Source organism: Schistocerca cancellata, chromosome 6, assembly GCF_023864275.1.
Source record: "Schistocerca cancellata isolate TAMUIC-IGC-003103 chromosome 6, iqSchCanc2.1, whole genome shotgun sequence".
Taxonomy (NCBI): Eukaryota; Metazoa; Arthropoda; class Insecta; order Orthoptera; family Acrididae; genus Schistocerca; species Schistocerca cancellata.
Genome location: NC_064631.1, coordinates 262,275,620 through 262,297,369, shown reverse-complemented (window position 1 = coordinate 262,297,369; position 21,750 = coordinate 262,275,620). Strand labels below are relative to the sequence as shown.

The 21,750-nt window shown below is 38.9% G+C and overlaps 1 protein-coding gene across 6 annotated transcripts in view; it reads right to left on the bottom strand.

Moving 5' to 3' along the window:
* Positions 1 to 12,667: 12,667 nt before the first annotated feature.
* LOC126191570 (RNA-binding protein 39) overlaps positions 12,668 to 21,750 on the bottom strand; it is a 65,453-nt gene continuing 56,370 nt past the window's right edge. For all 6 annotated transcript variants that reach the window (XM_049932493.1, XM_049932494.1, XM_049932495.1 and 3 more), the window contains 2 exons: positions 17,640 to 17,824; positions 12,668 to 13,195 (listed from right to left, as the gene is read on the bottom strand). In XM_049932493.1, the coding sequence (XP_049788450.1) occupies positions 13,083 to 13,195; positions 17,640 to 17,824 (298 nt within the window). In that variant the 3' untranslated portion in view covers positions 12,668 to 13,082. The remainder of the gene's footprint in view (positions 13,196 to 17,639; positions 17,825 to 21,750) is intronic.

Sequence of the window (21,750 nt, the reverse complement as noted above, 5' to 3'; positions counted from 1 at the left end):
GTAATGAGGATCACCCTGTGGCTAAACATGCCTTGGTGCACGGCCAGCACATCTTGGCACAGTGTTACACCGTCCGGGTTATCTGGATACTTCCCACTAACACCAACCTGTCAGAACTCCGGAGATGGGAACTTGCCCTTCAGCATATCCTCTCTTCTCGCTATCCGCCAGGCCTCAATCTCCGCTAATTTCAATCTGCCGCCGCTCATACCTCACCTGTCTTTCAACATCATCTTTGCCTCTGTACTTCCGTCCCGACTGACATCTCTGCCCAAACTCTTTGCCTTTACAAATGTCTGCTTGTGTCTGTGTATGTGTGGATTGATATGTGTGTGTGTGCCAGTGTAAACCTGTCCTTTTTTCCCCCTAAGGTAAGTCTTTCCGCTCCCGGGATTGGAATGACTCCTTACCCTCTCCCTTAAAACCCAATCCTTTTGTCTTTCCTTCTCCTTCCCTCTTTCCTGACGAGGCAACCGTTGGTTGCGAAAGCTAGAGTTTTGTGTGTATGTTTGTGTTTATTTGTGTGTCTATCGACCTGCCAGCGCTTTTGTTGGGTAAGTCTCATCATCTTTCTTTTTAAATATTTTTCCCACGTGGAATGTTTCCCTCTATTATATATATATAGATGATGAGACTTACCAAACAAAAGCACTGGCAGGTCGATAGACACACAAACATACACACAAAACTCTAGCTTTCGCAACCAACGGTTGCCTCGTCAGGAAAGAGGGAAGGAGAAGGAAAGACAAAAGGATATGGGTTTTAAGGGAGAGGGTAAGGAGTCATTCCAATCCCGGGAGTGGAAAGACTTACCTTAGGGGGAAAAAAGGACAGGTATACACTTGCGCGCGCACACACACACACATCCATCCACACATACACAGACACAAGCAGAAATTTCTGCTTGTGTCTGTGTATGTGTGGATGGATATGTGTGTGTGTGCAAGTGTATACCTGTCCTTTTTTCCCCCTAAGGTAAGTCTCTCCACTCCCGGGATGTACAGTGAGACAGGCACCGAGGGCACAACTATCAGGTTGTAGAGCATGCTCTGTAATAGGATATTGTGTATTGCCAGTATACACTCTCCACCTATGCCCATTCATCCTGTCTAATAACTTGGTGATAGTCATGCCCATGTAAAAGCTCGAACAGTGTTTACATAACAACTGGTATACAACGTTGTTTCCCAAGTGGCTCTTCCTTTGATAGTACACATTTTGCCAGTTACAGGGCTATTATAGGTGGTGTTCAGAGGGTGCATAGGGCTAGTCTTACAGTGGGGATAATCGTAGTAGGAGCCATAAAGAAGGGAGATAGGTGCAGTAGGAGCGTACTGATTGATAAAGGTAATGCGGAGATTGAGAGGGCAATGAAAAGCTAGTCTAGCTGAGGATGAACAAAATCTCAGACAGAATGGATCTCATTTTAGTTCATGATTTTAGGATGTCACAGCCTTGTTGAAGTAACTGATTAATACATTCAAGACCAGGATAATACTGAGTGACAAGTGGTGTAATCATAAGTCGTTTTTTGGAGGGACCAGCAGTGCCAGGATTGGATGTGGTGGGCCCAAAAAATCTGCTTCTGAACTAGGCTGATCGGGTAATTATGTCGAGTGAAGGCTGAGGTGAGAATAGTGGTGTATTGCTGTAAAGAGTCTGCATCTGAACAAATATGTTTGTCTCCAATGCCATATACGATAGGTTACATTTGATGTGGAAAGGGTGGCAACTGTCAAAATGTAAATTTTGTTATTTGTTAATAGATTTAATGTGAACAGAAGTTTGTAGCTGACCTTCATTGAGGAAAGGCATCAAAGTGAAAGAAAGTGGCATGGGACTCAAAACAGGACCATGTGAAACTTAACTGGGAGAATGTATTTAGAGGCCGGCCGGGGTGGCCGAGCGGTTCTAGGCGCTACAGTATGGAACCACGCGACCGCTATGGTCATAGGTTCGAATCCTGCCTCGGGCATGGATGTGTCTCATGTCCTTAGGTTAGTTAGGTTTAAGAAGTTCTAAGTTCTAGGGGACTGATGACCTCAGAAGTTAAGTCCCATAGTGCTCAGAGCCATTTTTTTGTATTTAGAGATTCCGGGAATTTTAATACGTCAGCCTCACTATGAGTCCTCATGGTAAAAATGTCATCAATGTATCTAAACCAAACCAAGGGTCGAAGATAGGTTTTTCAGCTTGAGGAAAAGTGGGCTGCCATTTCTCCACAGATAGACACCTCATTGAAAGTCTCTCCACAAGAACTCAAGCTGTCATAAATGTGATGGGCAGACACACCCAATATTAATGTCCACTGTAGGAGTGTGCCCAGTGGCAGCGTACCACAATGCTCCAGCCCATACGGTCATTCTGCTGCATTTTCCTGTAGGAAGCACATCAGATTGTGTGCAGTAACTTGAGCATTTATTTTCAAATTAGTTAAGTATGGTAGTGTTACTGACCCATTACAGTGTTCATTAAAGGTGACAAAGTAAACACGACAAAAATTATGTTAAGAAGTGACAGTGACAGTTTCCCACACATATAATTCTGCTAAGCAGAGTCAAAAGTGGAAACAATGACTGGGTATAGTACTTGCCCCTGCAGAGTTGGGTACACAATGGCTGGAGCATCAGGTGTGGAATGGAGACAAAGGGCACACTGGTACCACCAAAAAGTATTCTCTGCCCCCCCACCCCCTCCTCCTTGCACAGAATGCACATTTGTTACTTCCTCATGTGCACCCTACTATGATATATGTCTGGGTATTTTTGATCATATAGTGTACTGCAAATTCATGAAAAAATACACTCCTGGAAATGGAAAAAAGAACACATTGACACCGGTGTGTCAGACCCACCATACTTGCTCCGGACACTGCGAGAGGGCTGTACAAGCAATGATCACACGCACGGCACAGCGGACACACCAGGAACCGCGGTGTTGGCCGTCGAATGGCGCTAGCTGCGCAGCATTTGTGCACCGCCGCCGTCAGTGGCATACGGAGCTCCATCGCAGTCTTTAACACTGGTAGCATGCCGCGACAGCGTGGACGTGAACCGTATGTGCAGTTGACGGACATTGAGCGAGGGCGTATAGTGGGCATGCGGGAGGCCGGGTGGACGTACCGCCGAATTGCTCAACACGTGGGGCGTGAGGTCTCCACAGTACATCGATGTTCTCGCCAGTGGTCGGCGGAAGGTGCACGTGCCCGTCGACCTGGGTCCGGACCGCAGCGACGCACGGATGCACGCCAAGACCGTAGGATCCTACGCAGTGCCGTAGGGGACCGCACCGCCACTTCCCAGCAAATTAGGGACACTGTTGCTCCTGGGGTATCGGCGAGGACCATTCGCAACCATCTCCATGAAGCTGGGCTACGGTCCCGCACACCGTTAGGCCGTCTTCCGCTCACGCCCCAACATCGTGCAGCCTGCCTCCAGTGGTGTCGCGACAGGCGTGAATGGAGGGACGAATGGAGACGTGTCGTCTTCAGCGATGAGAGTCGCTTCTGCCTTGGTGCCAATGATGCTCGTATGCGTGTTTGGCGCCGTGCAGGTGAGCGCCACAATCAGGACTGCATACGACCAAGGCACACAGGGCCAACACCCGGCATCATGGTGTGGGGAGCGATCTCCTACACTGGCCGTACACCACTGGTGATCGTCGAGGGGACACTGAATAGTGCACGGTACATCCAAACCGTCATCGAACCCATCGTTGTACCATTCTTAGACCGGCAAGGGTACTTGCTGTTCCAACAGGACAATGCACGTCCGCATGTATCCCGTGCCACCCAACGTGCTCTAGAAGGTGTAAGTCAACTACCCTGGCCAGCAAGATCTCCGGATCTGTCCCCCATTGAGCATGTTTGGGACTGGATGAAGCGTCGTCTCACGCGGTCTGCACGTCCAGCACGAACGCTGGTCCAACTGAGGCGCCAGGTGGAAATGGCATGGCAAGCCGTTCCACAGGACTACATCCAGCATCTCTACGATCGTCTCCATGGGAGAATAGCAGCCTGCATTGCTGCGAAAGGTGGATATACACTGTACTAGTGCCGACATTGTGCATGCTCTGTTGCCTGTGTCTATGTGCCTGTGGTTCTGTCAGTGTGATCATGTGATGTATCTGACCCCAGGAATGTGTCAATAAAGTTTCCCCTTCCTGGGACAATGAATTCACGGTGTTCTTATTTCAATTTCCAGGAGTGTATTACCCTGGATCGCAACATCGCATAGCATGCTGTAACTCATTACATCAGTCTACGCCCTTTTTCAATATGGTCATGTATTCTTGACCATGGTACTTGATACTCAGCTGCTCTTTTATGAATGGGTCATCTAAGAATACAAAAACTGGTTCAAATGGAGAAAGTCAATCTATAAACTTGAAAATTTAAATTTTCATTAACAGCACTGGTGTTGTCAAGGTAAGTGAAGTATCACAGTATAGATGGGTGGCTTATCAAGCAGTATGAAAACATCTGACATTTACAGTGGCTGAGCAACAGTTTGCTTGAGTACAATGTATATTACATTAGGGTGGTGGTGTTTAAGTTTCTCTTCAGAACATATTTGTTGAATAAGCAGCTGTGATTAAAGCAAATTCAACAAAAGCCTTAAGTAAACTTCACCATTCCAATTTTGCATTAAATTTATTCATATGGTATGACATACTAGGAACCCAATGCAATCTCCTCTTCCTTAGATACTTTACTATCTGCCGTTGTAGCCAAGGTTCCTAACACATTTGTGTGGTGACGTGCAACTCTGAGGTTGCTTGGTCGACTCGCTGGTGGAAGGAATTTTTACAGTCGTAGTTGGCCACCAATCTGAGGAGAGATGGTGGCGGCGATAATTTTGTGATCACCAGACTTTGTACAATATACTGTATTAAATTAAAAACCTCTCCACGGTGGAGTGAGGGTTTGTACATATGATTGTAACCCCTCCCCCCCCCCCCCCCCCCCAAAAAAAAAAAAAAAAAAAAAAACAACGCACGCTTGTGAAGAGGGGATAAAGGAAGGGTTTGCGGTTGTGAGGGTATTGAGCACAGCCTTTCCAAGTTGGCTCCTGAAACTGTGCCTCAGGCTCTTACAGGCAATACCACCTTCTGATAATTTTATAGTTCACTTTAATCTCACTACCTAGAATTCCTGAAGTCACTCTTTTTTCCACATCTGCTAAGCTGTGTACCTTCACCTAATTACACAGTGAACATTCTCACTTCAATAGTGAGAAAGCTTTCTTTAAAGTTGCAGTGTAGACTTGAGATGTCTATAACAGTACAGTAACTCTTGTAAAGCATTTTTTTTAATTGTTAAATCTTTTGCTTGATTAACATCCCAGTTTGATACCATTCCATGTGAAAGTGATTACGAAATTTGAGTTCAGTCTTGCAGACAGGGCTTCAAAATCTAAAATTCTAGGAAAATTAAAATAAAACCAACTTCACTAAATTTACTTCTGTGTGATAAACTCATTAATTACCTAATGCAGGAAAGTTAACTTGATTCTCCTGAATTGTATGCTTCCTCATTTCAAAGATTACAAAGGTCAAGTGACACGATAGGTCTGTGATCTCAAATACAAGGAGGGGGCAGAGCAACCAGATCCCTTCCTCTCAAGGGAAGTTAGCAGTTGTGAAAAAGATGATGTCTTTGTTCAGTTACGGGAGATAATTTATTTGCTCTCTTATTACAAGCACGAAATAGCTAAGCAAAGTTCATTTTCTTTTGTCTGCTTTTCACCCCTAATTTATTGTAAAAAACACTAAATCTGTCACAGGACCAACAGAAACTGAATCTCTTAACAAGGGAGGCAACTACAAAACCATCTTGTAAGATAGTCTGGAGGGTACTGTAAATGTTAATGCTTTGGCTATCATTCATACTGAGGATGGACTGTTTTTGATCACTCGACAGTTGAGAGGGGGGTTAAGATTTATGCATGGAATCTGTCAGTAATTACTTTTTTGTTTTAAGAAAGAGCTTCCTGCACTGCTGGCAAGGTGCAAAGCAATGAAATTCAGCTATGCAGTACGTTCAATAAATATTTATGTACTTATGATTGGCACAAATGTATTTGGGAAGAACAAAACATAAATCCTTCAATCCCTGTAATATTTGTTTAACTTACTACGGAAAATAGAAGGCAACTCAATGAATTAGATTTTCAGTTGTCTTAAAGCATTAGTTCTTGTTGTTGTTGTGATCTTCAGTCCTGAGACTGGTTTGATGCAGCTCTCCATGCTACTCTATGCTGTGCAAGCTGCTTCATCTCCCAGTACATACTGCAGCCTACATCCTTCTGAATCTGCTTAGTGTATTCATCTCTTGGTCTCCCTCTAAGATTTTTACCCTCCAATACTAAATTGGTGATCCCTTGATGCCTCAGAACAAGTCCTACCAACCGATCCCTTCTCCTAGTCAAGTGTGATCTACCCATCATATCTTAAACATTCTTCTGTAGCACCACATTTCAAAAGCTTCTATTCTCTTCTTGTCCAAACTATTTATGATCCGCGTTTCCTTTCCATACATGGCTACACTCCATACAAATACTTTCAGAAACGACTTCCTGACACTGAAATCTATACTTGATGTTAACAAATTTCTCTTCTTCAGAAACGCTTTCCTTGCCATTGCCAGTCTACATTTTATATCTTCTCTACTTCGACCATCAACAGTTATTTTGCTCCCCAAATAGCAAAACTCCTTTACTACTTTAAGTGTCTCATTTCCTAATCTAATTCCCTCAGCATCGCCTGAGTTAACTCGACTACATTCCATTATCCTCGTTTTTGCTTTTGTTGATGTTTGTTTTATATCCACCTTTCAAGACACTGTCCATTGCGTTCAACTGCTCTCCCAAGTCCTTTGCCGTCTCCGACAGAATTACAATGTCATCGGCAAACCTTAAAAGTTTTTATTTCTTCTCCATGGATTTTAATACCTAGTGCGAATTTTTCTTTTGTTTCCTTCACTGTTTGCTCAATATAGAGATTGAATAACATCGGGGAGAGACTACAAACCTGTGTCACTCCCTTCCCAACCACTGCTTCCCTGCCATCTGGTTTCTGTACAAATTGTAAATAGCCTTTCGCTCCCTGTATTTTACCCCTGCCACCTTCAGAATTTGAAAGAGAGAATTCCAGTCAACATTGTCAAAAGCTTTCACTAAGTCTATAAATGCTAGAAACGTAGGTTTGCCTTTTCTTAATCTAGCTTCTAAGATAAGCCGTAGGGTCAGTATTGCCTCACATGTTTCAACATTTCTACGGAATCCAAACTGATCTTCTCTGAGGTCGGCTTCTACCAGTTTTTCCATTCGTCTTTAAAGAATTCATGTTAGTATTTTGCAGCTGTGACTTATTGAACTGATAGTTCGGTAATTTTCACATCTGTCAACACCTGTTTTCTTTGGGATTGGAATTATTATATTCCTCTTAAGTCTGAGGGTATTTCGCTTGTCTCAAACATTTTGCTCACCATATGGTAGAGTTTTGTCAGGACTGGCTCTCCCAAGGCTGTCAGTAGTTCTAATGGAATGTTGTCTACTCCCGGGGCCTTCTTTTGACTTGGGTCTTTCAGTGCTCTGTCAAACTCTTCATGCAGTATCATATCTCCCATTTCATCTTCATCTAGATCCACTTCCATTTCCGTAATATTGTCCTCAAGTACATCGCCCTTGTATAGACCCTCCTTTCTGCTTTCCCTTCTTTGCTTAGACCTGGGTTTCCAACTGAGATCTTGATATTCATACAAGTGGTTCTCTTTTCTCCAAAGGTGTCTCTAATTTTCCTGTACACAGTATCTATCTTACCCCTAATAAGATAAGCCTCTACATCCTTTCATTTGTCCTCTAGCCATCCCTGCTTAGCCATTTTGCACTTCCTGTCTATCTCATTTTTGAGACGTTTGTATTCCTTTTTGCTTGCTTCATTTACTGCGTTTTTATATTTTCTCCTTTCATCAATTAAATTCAATATCTCTTCTGTTACCCAAGGATTTCTACTAGCCCTCGTCTTCTTACCTACTTGATCCTCTGCTGCCTTCCCTACTTCATCCCTCAAAGCTACCCATTCTTCTTCTACTGTATTCCTTTCCTCCATTACTGTCAATTGTTCACTTATGCTCTCCCTGAAACTCTGTACAACCTCTGGTTCTTTCAGTTTATCCAGGCCCCATCTCCTTAAATTTCCACCTTTTTGCAGTTTCTTCAGTTTTAGTCTACAGTTCATAACCAATAGATTGTGGTCAGAGTCCACATCTGCCCCTGGAAATGTGTTACAATTTAAAACCTGGTTCCTAAATCTCTGTCTTACCATTATATAATCTATCTGAAACCTGTCAGTATCTCCAGGCTTCTTCCATGTATACAACCTTTTATGATTCTTGAACCAAGTGTTAGCTATGATTAAGTTATGCTCTGTGCAAAATTGTACCAGGCGACTTCCTCTTTAATTTCTTACCCCCAATCCATATTCACCTACTATGTTTCCTTCTCTTCCTTTTCCTACTATTGAATTCCAGTCATCCGTGATTATTGTATTTTCGTCTCCCTTCACTCTCTGAATAATTTCTTTTATCTTATCATATATTTCATCAATTTCTTCGTCATCTGCAGAGCTAGTTGGCATATATACTTGTACTACTGTAGTAGGCGTGGGCTTCTTGTAGTAGCTTACCCGCATTCCTATATTTTTTATTCATTATTAAACCTACTCCTGCATTACCCGTATTTGATTTTGTATTTATAACCCTGTATTCACCTGACCAAAAGTCTTGTTCCTCCTGCCACCAAACTTCGCTAATTCCCACTATATCTAACTTTAACCTATCCATTTTGCTTTTTAAATTTTCTAACCTACCTTCCCGATTAAGGGATCTGACATACCACGCGCTGATCTGTAGAACGCCAGTTTTTTTTCTCCTGATAACGACGTCCTCTTGAGTAGTCCCTGCTCGGAGATCTGAATGGGGGACTATTTTCCCTCTGGAATATTTTACCCAAGAGGATACCATCATCACTTAACCATACAGTAAAGCTGCATGGCCTCAGGAAAAATTGCGGCTGTAGTTTCCCCTTGCTTTCAGCCGTTTGCAGTACCAGCACAGCAAGGCCGTTTTGGTTTATGTTACAAGGCCAGATCCGTCAATCATCCAGACTGTTGCCACTGCAACTACTGAAAAGGCTGCTGCCCCCCTTCAGGAACCACATGTTTGTCTGGCCTCTCAACAGACACCCCTCCAATGTGGTTGCACCTACGGTACAGTTATCTGTATTGCTGAGGCACACAAGTTCTTAAAACAACAGGATTAAAGACTTATGGTATGTGTATTTTCATTGAAAATTTTTGTGGAAAAAGAGCTTGTATTTACCTTGCAGACATCAGACAACAATACTTCTAAGAATTTGGTAACAAAAAGATTAGCTGTAGAAGCACAGCTCTGGCTATAAATCTTGTGAAAAATGTCAAAATGCTTTGGCATTTATGAACATTGACTTCAGACAAACTTGAGTTCAGCACAGTAAAGTCAAAAAACACTTGGATTAACTCTTTGTCTCTAAGCATTTGATTGTGTTCCGTAAATTGTTTAAATGTCTGTCATTTTATTCTCATAACATGCTTTCTTCCTCATGAATTTCAATATTAAAAAACAGACATTAAATTCAAATGATTTGAAAGCTCACTAAAATGCTCCAAGTCATGTGATATCACTAGCTAGCACACTGCTGCTACTGTCACAAAAGCTCATTCACAGTTATAGCTTGCTTTGGAATTTACATTTCGGAAAATAGGTTGCAAAGGATATGTACTACTACACTGCTCCGAAGAATGAGAAGGCCTGTAGCTCTTGAAAGATCCAAATGAGATAGTGGTCACTATGTGTGTGTGCTTCTGTGAGGATCACTTTCATGTAAGTAAACTCTCCATATGAAATTATTCTCTTATCTCACTTTTAAATATTATGGTCTGCACCTGCAAAGGTGTAAGGTAATATCGCATACAGGTTGGTATGCTTATGTTTACATTTGCAGATTACCACTTCAGAATACGACAATTCTGATTGCTTGACAGCTGCTTCACAGTATTATATTTATGTGAAGTGCCCACTCTAAGAAACTGCTGGCTTTTACCAGTAGCATTCCACTGAAGTACACAAAGGTCTTTCATTCTATTGATAGCCGCCACGAGAAAGGCCACTGTGTGCTTTCAACCACCAGCTGAAGCTGCACAATCGTGGCACTAAAAACTATTTTGTCTACATTTTCATTCAGAACCAAAGTATCAGAATACAAACTGCTCTCACTCTGCAGGTATTATTTGTCCTGGAATGAATGGGCAACCTACAGAATGAAAACTGAACACTTAATTTCAAATCTGTAAACACATACAATAAGTAGAGAACGCAAGGGTATCACTGACAAGTTAACCTGACAATTTTCTTTGTATCCATGCAATACAGAAAAATAAAAAAATCGTGCATAATGATTTGTAAAGAGTAACAAGTGTGCAAGATGAATTTACATACATACAAAATTTAACCCAAATCCGAACTGTAACTTCACGTGTGTGCACATACTGTATCATCAGTGGCCACAGTAAAAATTAGAATGTTCATTTAAAAGTGAAATGCATTTGGTAGGAAAAACACTAAATCCATGTAGCAATTCTCTTTTACAAACATGTTTATGGTGTACAATAGTTTGTAGTGACTTTAGAGTAAGTCTATTGGCACAACCAAGTAGGAGCCTATATTTTTTTCTAATTGTATGAAAGTATCTCTAGCAACAATTGGCTTTAAAATGTATGTATATTTCACTTACAAAGCAGTTTTCACATTTCTTATGTCTGGAAAATGAAAATCTGGATTGTTTTTGAAGAACAAAGAGAACATAAACACATCAACCTTCAGAAGGATTTAACCTTCACAAAATTTCTTTCCATTTTTACTTAAAACTTGTAGATGCATTTCCCATTACCAAATAACTGAACTGTTTACAGAAAAAGTAAGGAACAACACTCCTGTAACAAATGTATAGCTTCGCCCTACCACTACCCTACGACATCAAAGCTTCAGCCAGTAACAGAGCATTGCTGATCACAAGACCAATTTAACTACCTGTAAGCTTTAACTACATAAAAATAACATTTTGTAATGGTATTGGCCGAAAATGCTATTTGAATGTTATAACATTCAGAATAACACCAATCAGAACTGTATTTTTAACCTGGGAAAATTGCCTATTTGGAGAATGGCAGCCTATTTCACGATACATTTTTAAGGGTATTTGAAAATTTTTTTTCCCAAGAAAATAATTAAACACAATTCCAAGAAAACATAAAAAAATCCTTGGCTAACTAAAGGAATAAGAATATCTTGCAACCGTAAAAGAGAACTGTATCTAACAGCAAGAGGGAGTACTGACCCCGAAATTGTTCAATATTATAAAAACTATTGTGCGGTACTAAGAAAAGTTATTAAAAAGTCCAGAAGCATGTGTATCATGTCTGAGATCAGTAACTCTGATAATAAAATTAAAGCAATTTGGAATATTATTGAAAGGGAAACAGGGCAACCAAGAGCACAGGAAGACTTTAGTGCCATAAAACTGAATGACAAGTGTACTAACAAACTATCAGAAATTGAAAATATTTTCAATAATCACTTTAAATGTTGTGGAGAAAATAGGATCTAGATCTTCACTAGAAGAGGCAAGGCCACTAATACAAGAGGCCATACCTGTGCAGTTTGAAACAATTGTAATTCCACCACCCTCTCCCTCTGAAATCAGTAAAATAATAAACTCACTGAAAAGTAAAAGCTCTTACGGAATTGATGGCATTTCCAGCAAGGTACTTAAAGCTTGTTCCCCACAGATAAGTAGGATTCTCAAACACGTATGTAATAGCTCTTTGGAGCAGGGTGTTTTCCCCAATAGACTGAAATACGCCATTGTAAAACCATTGCGTAAAAAGGGGGATACGTCGGATGTCAACAACTACCGCCCAATCTCTCTTCTGATGTCTCTATCAAAAATTTTTGAGAAAGTAATATATTCAAGAGTAGCCTCCCCTATTTGTAAAAATAAAGTACTAACAAAATGTCAGTTTGGTTTTCAGAGAGGCTTTTCAACAGAAAATGCTATATACGCTTTCACTGATCAAATATTAAATGCTCTGAATAACCGGACATCACCCATTGGTATTTTTTGTGATCTCTCAAAGGCCTTTGATTGTGTAAATCATGGAATTCTTTTAGTAAGCTCAATCATTATGGTTTGAGTGGGGCAGTGCACAAATGGTATAATTCATACTTAACTGGAAGAATGCAGAAAGTTGAAATAAGTGGTTCATGTAATGTTAAAACAACAGCTGATAGAAAGGCAAAATTCCCAACAGCTGGGTGTGGATAGGTGAAAGAAAGACAGAGACCCTGATACAACTTTGGCACAATGTTCACCATTTCTTCATCTGCAGAAATATACTCTTGCCACCTAAAGCTGGAATTAGTTTTCAATTTATGAACATTTGAACTTCAATATTTATTTCTGCTTTTGTCTGTCCAGTTGCTTCTTTTTCTTAGTGTCTGCATTATTTCTGAATTGACACCCACCTGTGAATCCCCACACTAGACTTCATTGTTCGGGCTTAAAGGTGGATGTTACAGTACAAAAAAATCTTTTTATTTAATATGTCAATTTACTGTACCATCAACACTCCCGTCAGATCTTTATCAAACTTGCACAACAAGTAAAAATCAATAAATCACAAAGTCAGTGCTTTACTTCAGTACAATGCAACTGTACAAAAAGATAAACACATTACAACATAGAAATACTCTCATTCTCCTAACATAAAAAGTTTAAACAACATAAAAATATTAACATACACTAATATCTCACACATTTATCAAACATTCATTATATACAGAATAAATTTCACATGTTGACACAACATACACATTCTGAAACAAGCTGATTTTCAGAATGCACCCTATGTGTTCCTGTGCCACATAATTATCACAAATGTGATCTCACAGTCTAGTGTACATTAATTTTTGGCATTTTCAGTCAATTTCACATCCCTCTTCTCGCAGCTGATGGCATTAATAACTGTAGTGCTGTCATTGCATCTGGGAATAAGCTGTGGTAATTAATTAGTGGGACATATGCTGCTGTTATTACTCTACCTGTAACAGAAAAAAAGCAATTGCTTATGTCACTATCAATTTTAAGTTACAAGACAGTCATGTGTATAAAATTAAACAGCAATTTTAAATTTAATAAAGTAAATTCTTCATAATTTACAAAGTTTTTGGTATTTATAATGACATACTTTGCAGACATACAAGTGTCAGTTCAATGCAATGTGCTCGAGGTGTCAGAACCACCAGCACACAATGCTGAACTGTTTGTTTCCTTTTGCATATTGTATCCCCCCAAACATCAATGATGCAAGTGTATGCTTAGGTCTACAAATATGCTCTCTCTCTCTCTCTCTCTCTCTCTCTCTCTCTCTCTCTCTCTCTGTGTGTGTGTGTGTGTGTGTGTGTGTGTGTGTGTGTGTGTGTGTGTGTGTGTGTGTGTGTTTTAATCCTTTTGCACTTTAAACAGATATATTAAAAAGCAAAATCTTGTCCAGAAAAAGTATGGACAGGAAAATACTAATGCGCCCACCCACGTTACTACTGACTATTAGTCTTTCGAGCTTGAGCAGCAGGCACATAACAACCACAATGGCTCGAAATTTATTGTGAATATGGATAAAGTAACATTGGTTTTGACAAGAGAGAGAAAGGTGGCAAACTAACCACCACATAATGGGAAACATTTCCCTTTTCTCCTGTGAGTAGCAGAGCCACATGATATGCACCACACTGCAGAATTTCAAATGCACTAAATATCAGAAAATGAAGTTTATGATCAGATAGAAAATATTTTGCAACAGAATAGTTATAGTTCAATAGTTCAAAAATATGTAACGTATTTGTTAAATTAAAAAGGAAAATTTTCTATTTTTTAAGAAAGTTTAAAATTTCATCATTATTATTATGGGATTAAAATGGCTTAAACTCCTTTGTTATCAGTCCCTCATTGCACTGGAAATTCACTTAAAATGATGTGGAATGAGAACTGTCAGCTCCAAAGTTCGTAACCTTATGGTTCTGGTTGGGAATTTGCATGTCAATAGCTTCAGTCAGATTGTTAAAAGTGAGAAAAACTGAAAACTAGCCAGTTATGGAAGGATATGCCAAGGGTCCTTATAGACAGTACAATTAAAATGGGATGAGAAAATGAAGGCTATACGAACTTGAGAGTCAATTAGCTTTATATATATATATATATATATATATATATATATATATATATATATATATATATAATAGAGGGAAACATTCCACGAGGGAAAAATATATTTAAAAAGAAAGATGATGAGACTTACCCAACAAAAGCGCTGGCAGGTCGATAGACACACAAATAAACACAAACATACACACAAAACTCTAGCTTTCGCAACCAACGGTTGCCTCGTCAGGAAAGAGGGAAGGAGAAGGAAAGACAAAAGGATTGGGTTTTAAGGGAGAGGGTAAGGAGTCATTCCAATCCCGGGAGCGGAAAGACTTACCTTAGGGGGAAAAAAGGACAGGTTTACACTTGCACACACACACATAGCCATCCACACAGAAATATTTTTCCCACGTGGAATGTTTCCCTCTATATATATATATATATATATATATATATATATATATATATATATAGAAGGAAACATTCCACGTGGGAAAAAATATATCTAAAAACAAAGATGATGTGACTTACCAAACAAAAGCGCTGGCACGTTGATAGACACACAAACATACACACAAAATTCTAGCTTTCGCAACCAACGGTTGCCTCGTCAGGAAAGAGGGAAGGAGAGGGAAAGACGAAAGGATTTGGGTTTTAAGGGAGAGGGTAAGGAGTCATTCCAATCCCGGGAGCGGAAAGACTTACCTTATGGGGAAAAAAGGACGGGTATACACTCGCACGCACACACACACACATATCCATAGCAGACTCCCCTCAGAAGATTTTGCCCGCAGCCGGCAACGAAACGTCAGGAAGGAGAAGAAGTTTTATATATGGACCAAGGCAATTCAGCCCGGAAGTTTTAATTAGTGAGTTATTTGGAAATCAACCAAAATATTATTCAATTCATTACTATTTTAAAAGGATGCAAAAATATATAATCAAGGTTATAATTTCTTGGAAAGCTATAGTGTTGTTTTATTTTCAGGTCAAATATACCACAATGTGTTTATGTATCAAAAATCATGCAATTAATTAAGGGTTTATCTAACCTAAGAGGAATGGGTAACAAGTAAATTTTAACTGTTGTAATCGTTACTAATAAAATTACTTAGCTGTCTGAATGATACCTTCTGCCACATTGGTTGTCACCGAATGGAAATAAATACCCTTACCTTTTGCTTTAAAATCAAAATAAAATGATATTTTAATCCATCAAATGGTTGCCAGTGTAGCAGAATGTAATCATTCAACTGATTTGAGAGTAGGTGGACACCACTCCAAGAAAATATTAAAATTAATAAAATGTGAAACATCAAGAAGAAACATGAAGATGATACAGATTATCATGAACGTTACGGATGTGAACATTCTGAAGTTGTCGATGACTAATATAAAAATAAATGTAGCTTTTAAGTTTGAACAATTTTTTTCCTAGCATTAACCCTTTCCTTGCACTCACTTGCATTTTCCAAGAAAACAACTGAAGATATACATTCAAATATGGTACAAATAAAGATGTGATCTTAGTATCTAACTAAATGGAAGAGATTTTTAAAATTTGAAAAAATAAGAGGGAGAGGAGAAAGAAAAGGCTGTTCACTTCCAAATATTCAAAAAGTTGAAACAGTCTGGCAGATTAAAACTGTATGCTGTACTGGGACTCAAACCTGGACACACTGCCATTCACAGGCACATGCTCCATTAAGTAAGCTAATCAAGCACACCTTACCCATCACAGTTTGTTTACCTTCTGCCAATAACTCCTCTATCTTCCCTACTTCACAAGAGAGCTAGTTCTGTAAAATGTGCAGAAGAATTCCTGTTTAGTTTGGTAGATGGTAGACAGAACAAAGGTACTGGTAGAAGCAGAGCTCTAACAACAAGTTGTGAGTAGAGATCAGAGATGAGCTCTGAATACTTGCTTTAAACTCATCAGTGGTTCCTATGACATCTCATCAGAACTTCTCTGTACACTCAGAGACTCTAATCTTTAATTTCCACTGCTGTCCATTCAACTGAAAAATTTGTCACTTGAGTCTGCTGTCAGGTACAAGTAGACTACACCAGTGTACAAAGGAGAGCAAGTACACGAGTTTGTCAGTCTATAAACAAAACTGTGGTTTGGTAGCATTGCCACTACATTTGAAATCTTTGGGCATGGACAATGACTGGAAGTTAGCAATCAGTACCCATACAAAATTTTTTTACTACTGTAAATATCTATTCAGAGAATATCCAGCAGTTAAGTTGATACATACATGCAATTTATTTGCCACACACAATTTCGACATGTTATGAGAGTCTGCTACAGAAATACCTGAACTATGACAACTATGAAGGGTATTCTCCAACTGGCGATTAATTATTCATGAGCTTCAAAAAAGGTAACAAAAATAAATGATAAGCTACACAACTGACTAATAGTTCATAAATGCATGCACGTTTCTATGTCAAAAAAAAAAAAAAAAAAAAAAAAAAAAAAAAAAAAAAAAAAAAAAAAAAAAAAAAATCACAAATAGTGCACTCTTCGGCTGCAGGGACATAACAGTGACAAGAGCACGTTTTCTCACAAGTGGAGGTGAAAAACAAAATACAACCATTTTGTTTCTATTGGATGAACTTTGTTATGTTTTAAGTCACAACTAGCTTTGCTTCAGCATGCTTCACCATGAGCGAAAGAGTGTGCCAGTGGAGTAAGTGACTGCAGTGCCACTGTTCTCAGGCTCTTCATACTCTCAGAACTACAACACGTAGGAAGAAAGGCAATATAGCACTGACATAACAGCAGCTCCTTGATTTCTAGTATTTACAATCTGCAACATAAGACTCTTAGTCTCTGCATTTTTAATCTCTAGTTGTGAGTCATGGCTAGCTGGCTCAGTCAGTAGATATGCTTGTGAAAGTTGTAGGTTTTTGGTTTGAATCCCAGTCCATCAAACAGTTTTAACCTGCCACGGAAGTTTCAAACTGGGAGTGTATTCAACTGAAGAATGAAAATTCATTTTGCAAACATTCATACCACATAGTTTTGCCCCAAAAATGCATTAAAAAAATAACTGAAAATGCTGTTTGCTTTGTAAGAGAGAATACTCGTAGACTTCTGTAGACTTCTGAAAGTGCTGGAAGAGTACTTCTATTAGTATGATTTACAAAGACCAACTCTAATTTTTTCATGATAGAAATCAGAGAATTTAGCAATATATAAAAGTTAAGTATTCAAAATAATGCTGCTACAAAAAATTAATTTTTTTCTTTTTCTTAAAGTTTAGATCATATAGCTAAATAGCTCTGCAATGAAAATCCATTATTAGTTTCCATAGAATAAGGAAGAAATAACATTACCTGCAAACCACCTGCCGTGTAACGAGTTCACTGCTGCCACAGCTGTGCTGATTGAGGGGCATTTTACATAGACATTTCCTTGTAATGATGCTTTGTCTACATAAACATGCAAGACACCACCATGTTTGTTACACTCTTCGATCACATCATCCCTAATTTCGATATCCCAATTTGGATTGGTTTCCCTGAAAAGGTTTAAATATTAAAAATTTAATTCTACAACAACAATTTTTTTAATATAAATTTATGCTGGCTGATGCGTTTGTAAGTATGGGTGCTAGAAATACTTTTTTCATGCTGTATGTCCAATTTGCATTTCTGACTGTAAATTTAAAAGAATGATAGCACCAGAAGTGAAGTTGTAATGAAAACCAGAAAATGACATTACAAAAATTTATTATACTGAAGTCTCCTGTTCAAGTGTCAAGATCCACTTACACCTGTGCACCTAGCAAATACAGTAGTCCCATGTGTGTGTACACGCTTGTCCCACACACTAGTAGAGGCACACATTTAGGTGGATGCCTCTTTCTTGACATCTGCATGTAAGGGTAGAGGAAAGCACCCATGTTACTCCAAAGATCAAGCTGCAGCTGCAGGGTAAATATATCTTTGCGGCTGGGCAATAGGCAGTATGTTTATCACAGCCAGTTAAGTGTGCTGGTGATGTGCACCACGAGACTGCAGCATAAATGCGCCCTATAAAGGCAGGCTGACAAGCACCTAACATTATGTGTAAGGCTTATTGCAAGGAACAAAACACTTGCCAGATATTTACAGCAAACACATCAACAATATGCAAGTATACGTATTTTCATGAAGGTTTATTCAGTCTTTGCAATAAAATGAAAGGCAGTGTTTCTTTTTGGCCATACACTTTTCACATCTTATTTGCGAAGCGTCTTTAGTGCTTGTAATGCAAGTTAGTTTTATTTATATAATAAATAAGGACCGAAAAAATTCATATTTTGCAATAAATGCAAAATAGATGAGAATTCTGTCTCAAAATTCAAAAACATGAAATTACTCAACAGACACTATTTTATAGAAAACTGTATCCACATGAACTATTTTACCAGAGAGACTGAAATAGCTTTATTTTCTGCATATAAATATTGAAAAATGTAACCAATTTCCAGTATTGCATGTCATCTGGCAAAGCCCAATTTTAAATTATGTGCATAATAACCTGTTTACAAAATATTAAGTGTACGAAACAGTAATGTATCAATGCTCTGATGCCAGGCCAACTGTGAGCAGTTGAATCGTCTATATAAGATACATCCACATAATGTAACATAATACTCAGCTGTGGGACCTAGCATTTGATAACAAAGAAACATGTATGATTGATTGTCAGCTAACCCTCGAAAGATGGTAGATAGCAAACACTTAACATGGAAAATTAGGTGGAGGACATCTTGAAATGTGGTTGCGCCGAATACTGCTACACGCCAGGCATGAACTACTTCATTAACAATACTCTGCTATCCGCAAAAAGCAATTGCACTGGGTGGTAGCTGTTCCCAACTGCTGTGTGTTGGGCACTACCTGGTCCATCATGGATTTCATTCACAACCCTTACACAACACCAGAAAAGATCTGCGATCCCCATGACAATGTGTCAGTTCTGCTGTAGGCTGCTGCCCCATGAGGAGGAGAAGGTGGGGCTTGTTACCCTGCATCACTCCTCTCCCCTCTGGTGATCAAAATTCTAGTTTGTTTAGACTCGAAGCCATCTGCCACTATAGCCTATAGCACCCGCGCTCTGTGCTATAGTGAAAAACTAAATATGTAATGTTTTTCAACTACGCTGAAATTTTTCCCCTACCATTAAAAGAGAGTTACCGTGTGTTTGGTTCTATTTCTGAATGCCCACTAAAGACCAAAATTAATAGTCAGCAGATTTTGAAATTGCGCAGGGGGAAAATGCTGCTGCTTTTCAACAGAACAATCACTTTTGAAAGCTTAAATACAGCTAAAGAAAACAAAGGCTGTTACAGAAGAAAAAGATGTTAAAAGTTTTTCCAAAAGCAAACATTCCAGTCAAAATGTTCCCAATCAACACTTTTTAACACTCAATTTCAATGAAATAAGGCTTTGTTTGTCTTCACTCGTGTACCATGACAACCTTTTATATTTGTACATCTAATCACTTACAAAAAAAAAAAAAAAAAAAAAAAAAAAAAAAAAAAAAAAAAAAAAAAAAAAGGATGCGAATTTTGCCAAAAATAGATCCTACATTTTCCGGTCCCTAATGATGAATGTGTTATATAGTAGTTACAAATATGCTAATTTACTAAGTTGCCTTTTGTTTTGTCAGGTTAGAAACAACTTTTGCAGTACAGGTTTTGTGAGGTTAGCTCATTAGGTGTTACTTACGATTTCTGATTATGCTAATCCACGCGTATAGATCATCCTGGAGGTGTATTTACTTGGTGGCCCCCATAATCCAGATGGTTGATTTTGTTTTTTGCACCTCACTTCCATTATTCACTGTGTATATTTATAGTGAGAGAGTTTTCTTCCTTTTTTTTTTACATCTGTTTGTTCTTGTTTTAGTAGCTAAGAGGCTGGTGAGTTATTACTTGTTCATTAATTACTATCTTGTTCATTGCAAGGGCTCTTTGTTCAAAGTTTTCCCATAATGTTAGGAGTTTCTATTGTAATATTTCACTCTAACAATTTTCATATCCTGTTCCATGTTTGATGGTTATGTCCCTGTTTTAACAAGTGTTTGGCAAATGGAGAAAGGATATTTTCATACCACCAGATTCTTCAATGTTCACTGTATCTAGTTTAAAATTTCTGTCTGTCATTCCCAGATACACTAATTCACGTTCTCAACAATGTAACTGATATACACCCACTCCTTGGTACTTATCTGGTTTGTCTACAGCTGTCTGTAAATGTGACTAGAATGTGTTCCCTGCAATGTATAATACTTGTTTCTTTAGTATATTTGCTATTCTGTGTGTGGATTTGTGTTTGTATATTAAAGTGCACAATTTCTTTCTGCCAGTCAAGTCATGAGTGTTACTGTTTTGAGTTTCTTCGGGTAATGTAGCGTATATGCTGTTTGTGAGATATGTGTCCTCTGTTTGCTTCAGTTAACACCCATTCAGTACAAATACTCACCCATTAAACCAAAACACAATACAGAAAAATGAAAAGAAGCACAGAAAATGAACGCCACAAATCCCACGAACAACACAGACACTACTCTACACACAAACTCAGAACAGTAACACTCAAGACATGACTAACAGAAAGAAATGGTACACTTGAACATACAACTGCAAACCAACACATAGCAAATATGCTAAGGAGTCAAGGCTTACACATTGGTAACAGAACAAGAAACACCTGCATCATATTTACAAACAGCGATAGACAAACCACATAAATACTGAACCCTCCAATATGGAGCAGAACATGAAAATAATTAGAGTGAACGATTATAACAAAAAAACTCCTGGCATTACAGGAAAACTTCCATATAAAAAGAATTTTTGCAAAGAACAAGAAAGAAATTAATGATCATTCAATACAAGGAATAACACATGATGGATCATGTAAACAGTAACAAACGGAGATGTTAATCTCCCCCCCCCCCCCCCCACGCAAAACAGCAACAGCAACAACAGCAACAACCACACACACAACCACACACACACACACACACACACACACACACACACACACACAACAACAACAACGCACACATGCACTACCACACTGTGCGCACACATGCACATTAATAATATCAAACAACACATACACACCACAACAGACAAAAGGAGGAGAAAAACAGGATGACAGTTGGTAACACTACTCGCTGTAAACACACACATTCCATACACAGTGAGATCTGGAAATGAAGTGTGGAAACAAATGTGGTGGAAAAAACTGAATACCGTCCACCCGGAGTACATAGATCAAGTAAATACACCTCCAGGACGATACACATGGATTAACCATGGGGGGGAGGGGTACCTTCATAATCTCTGATGTTGAATTTGACATATGTTAAAATGAAGGACTAAGTGCGAGCACCATTTTGAAGATGTGAATATCGGAAAAAAAATTAAAATGCTGTCTCTGGAGCAGT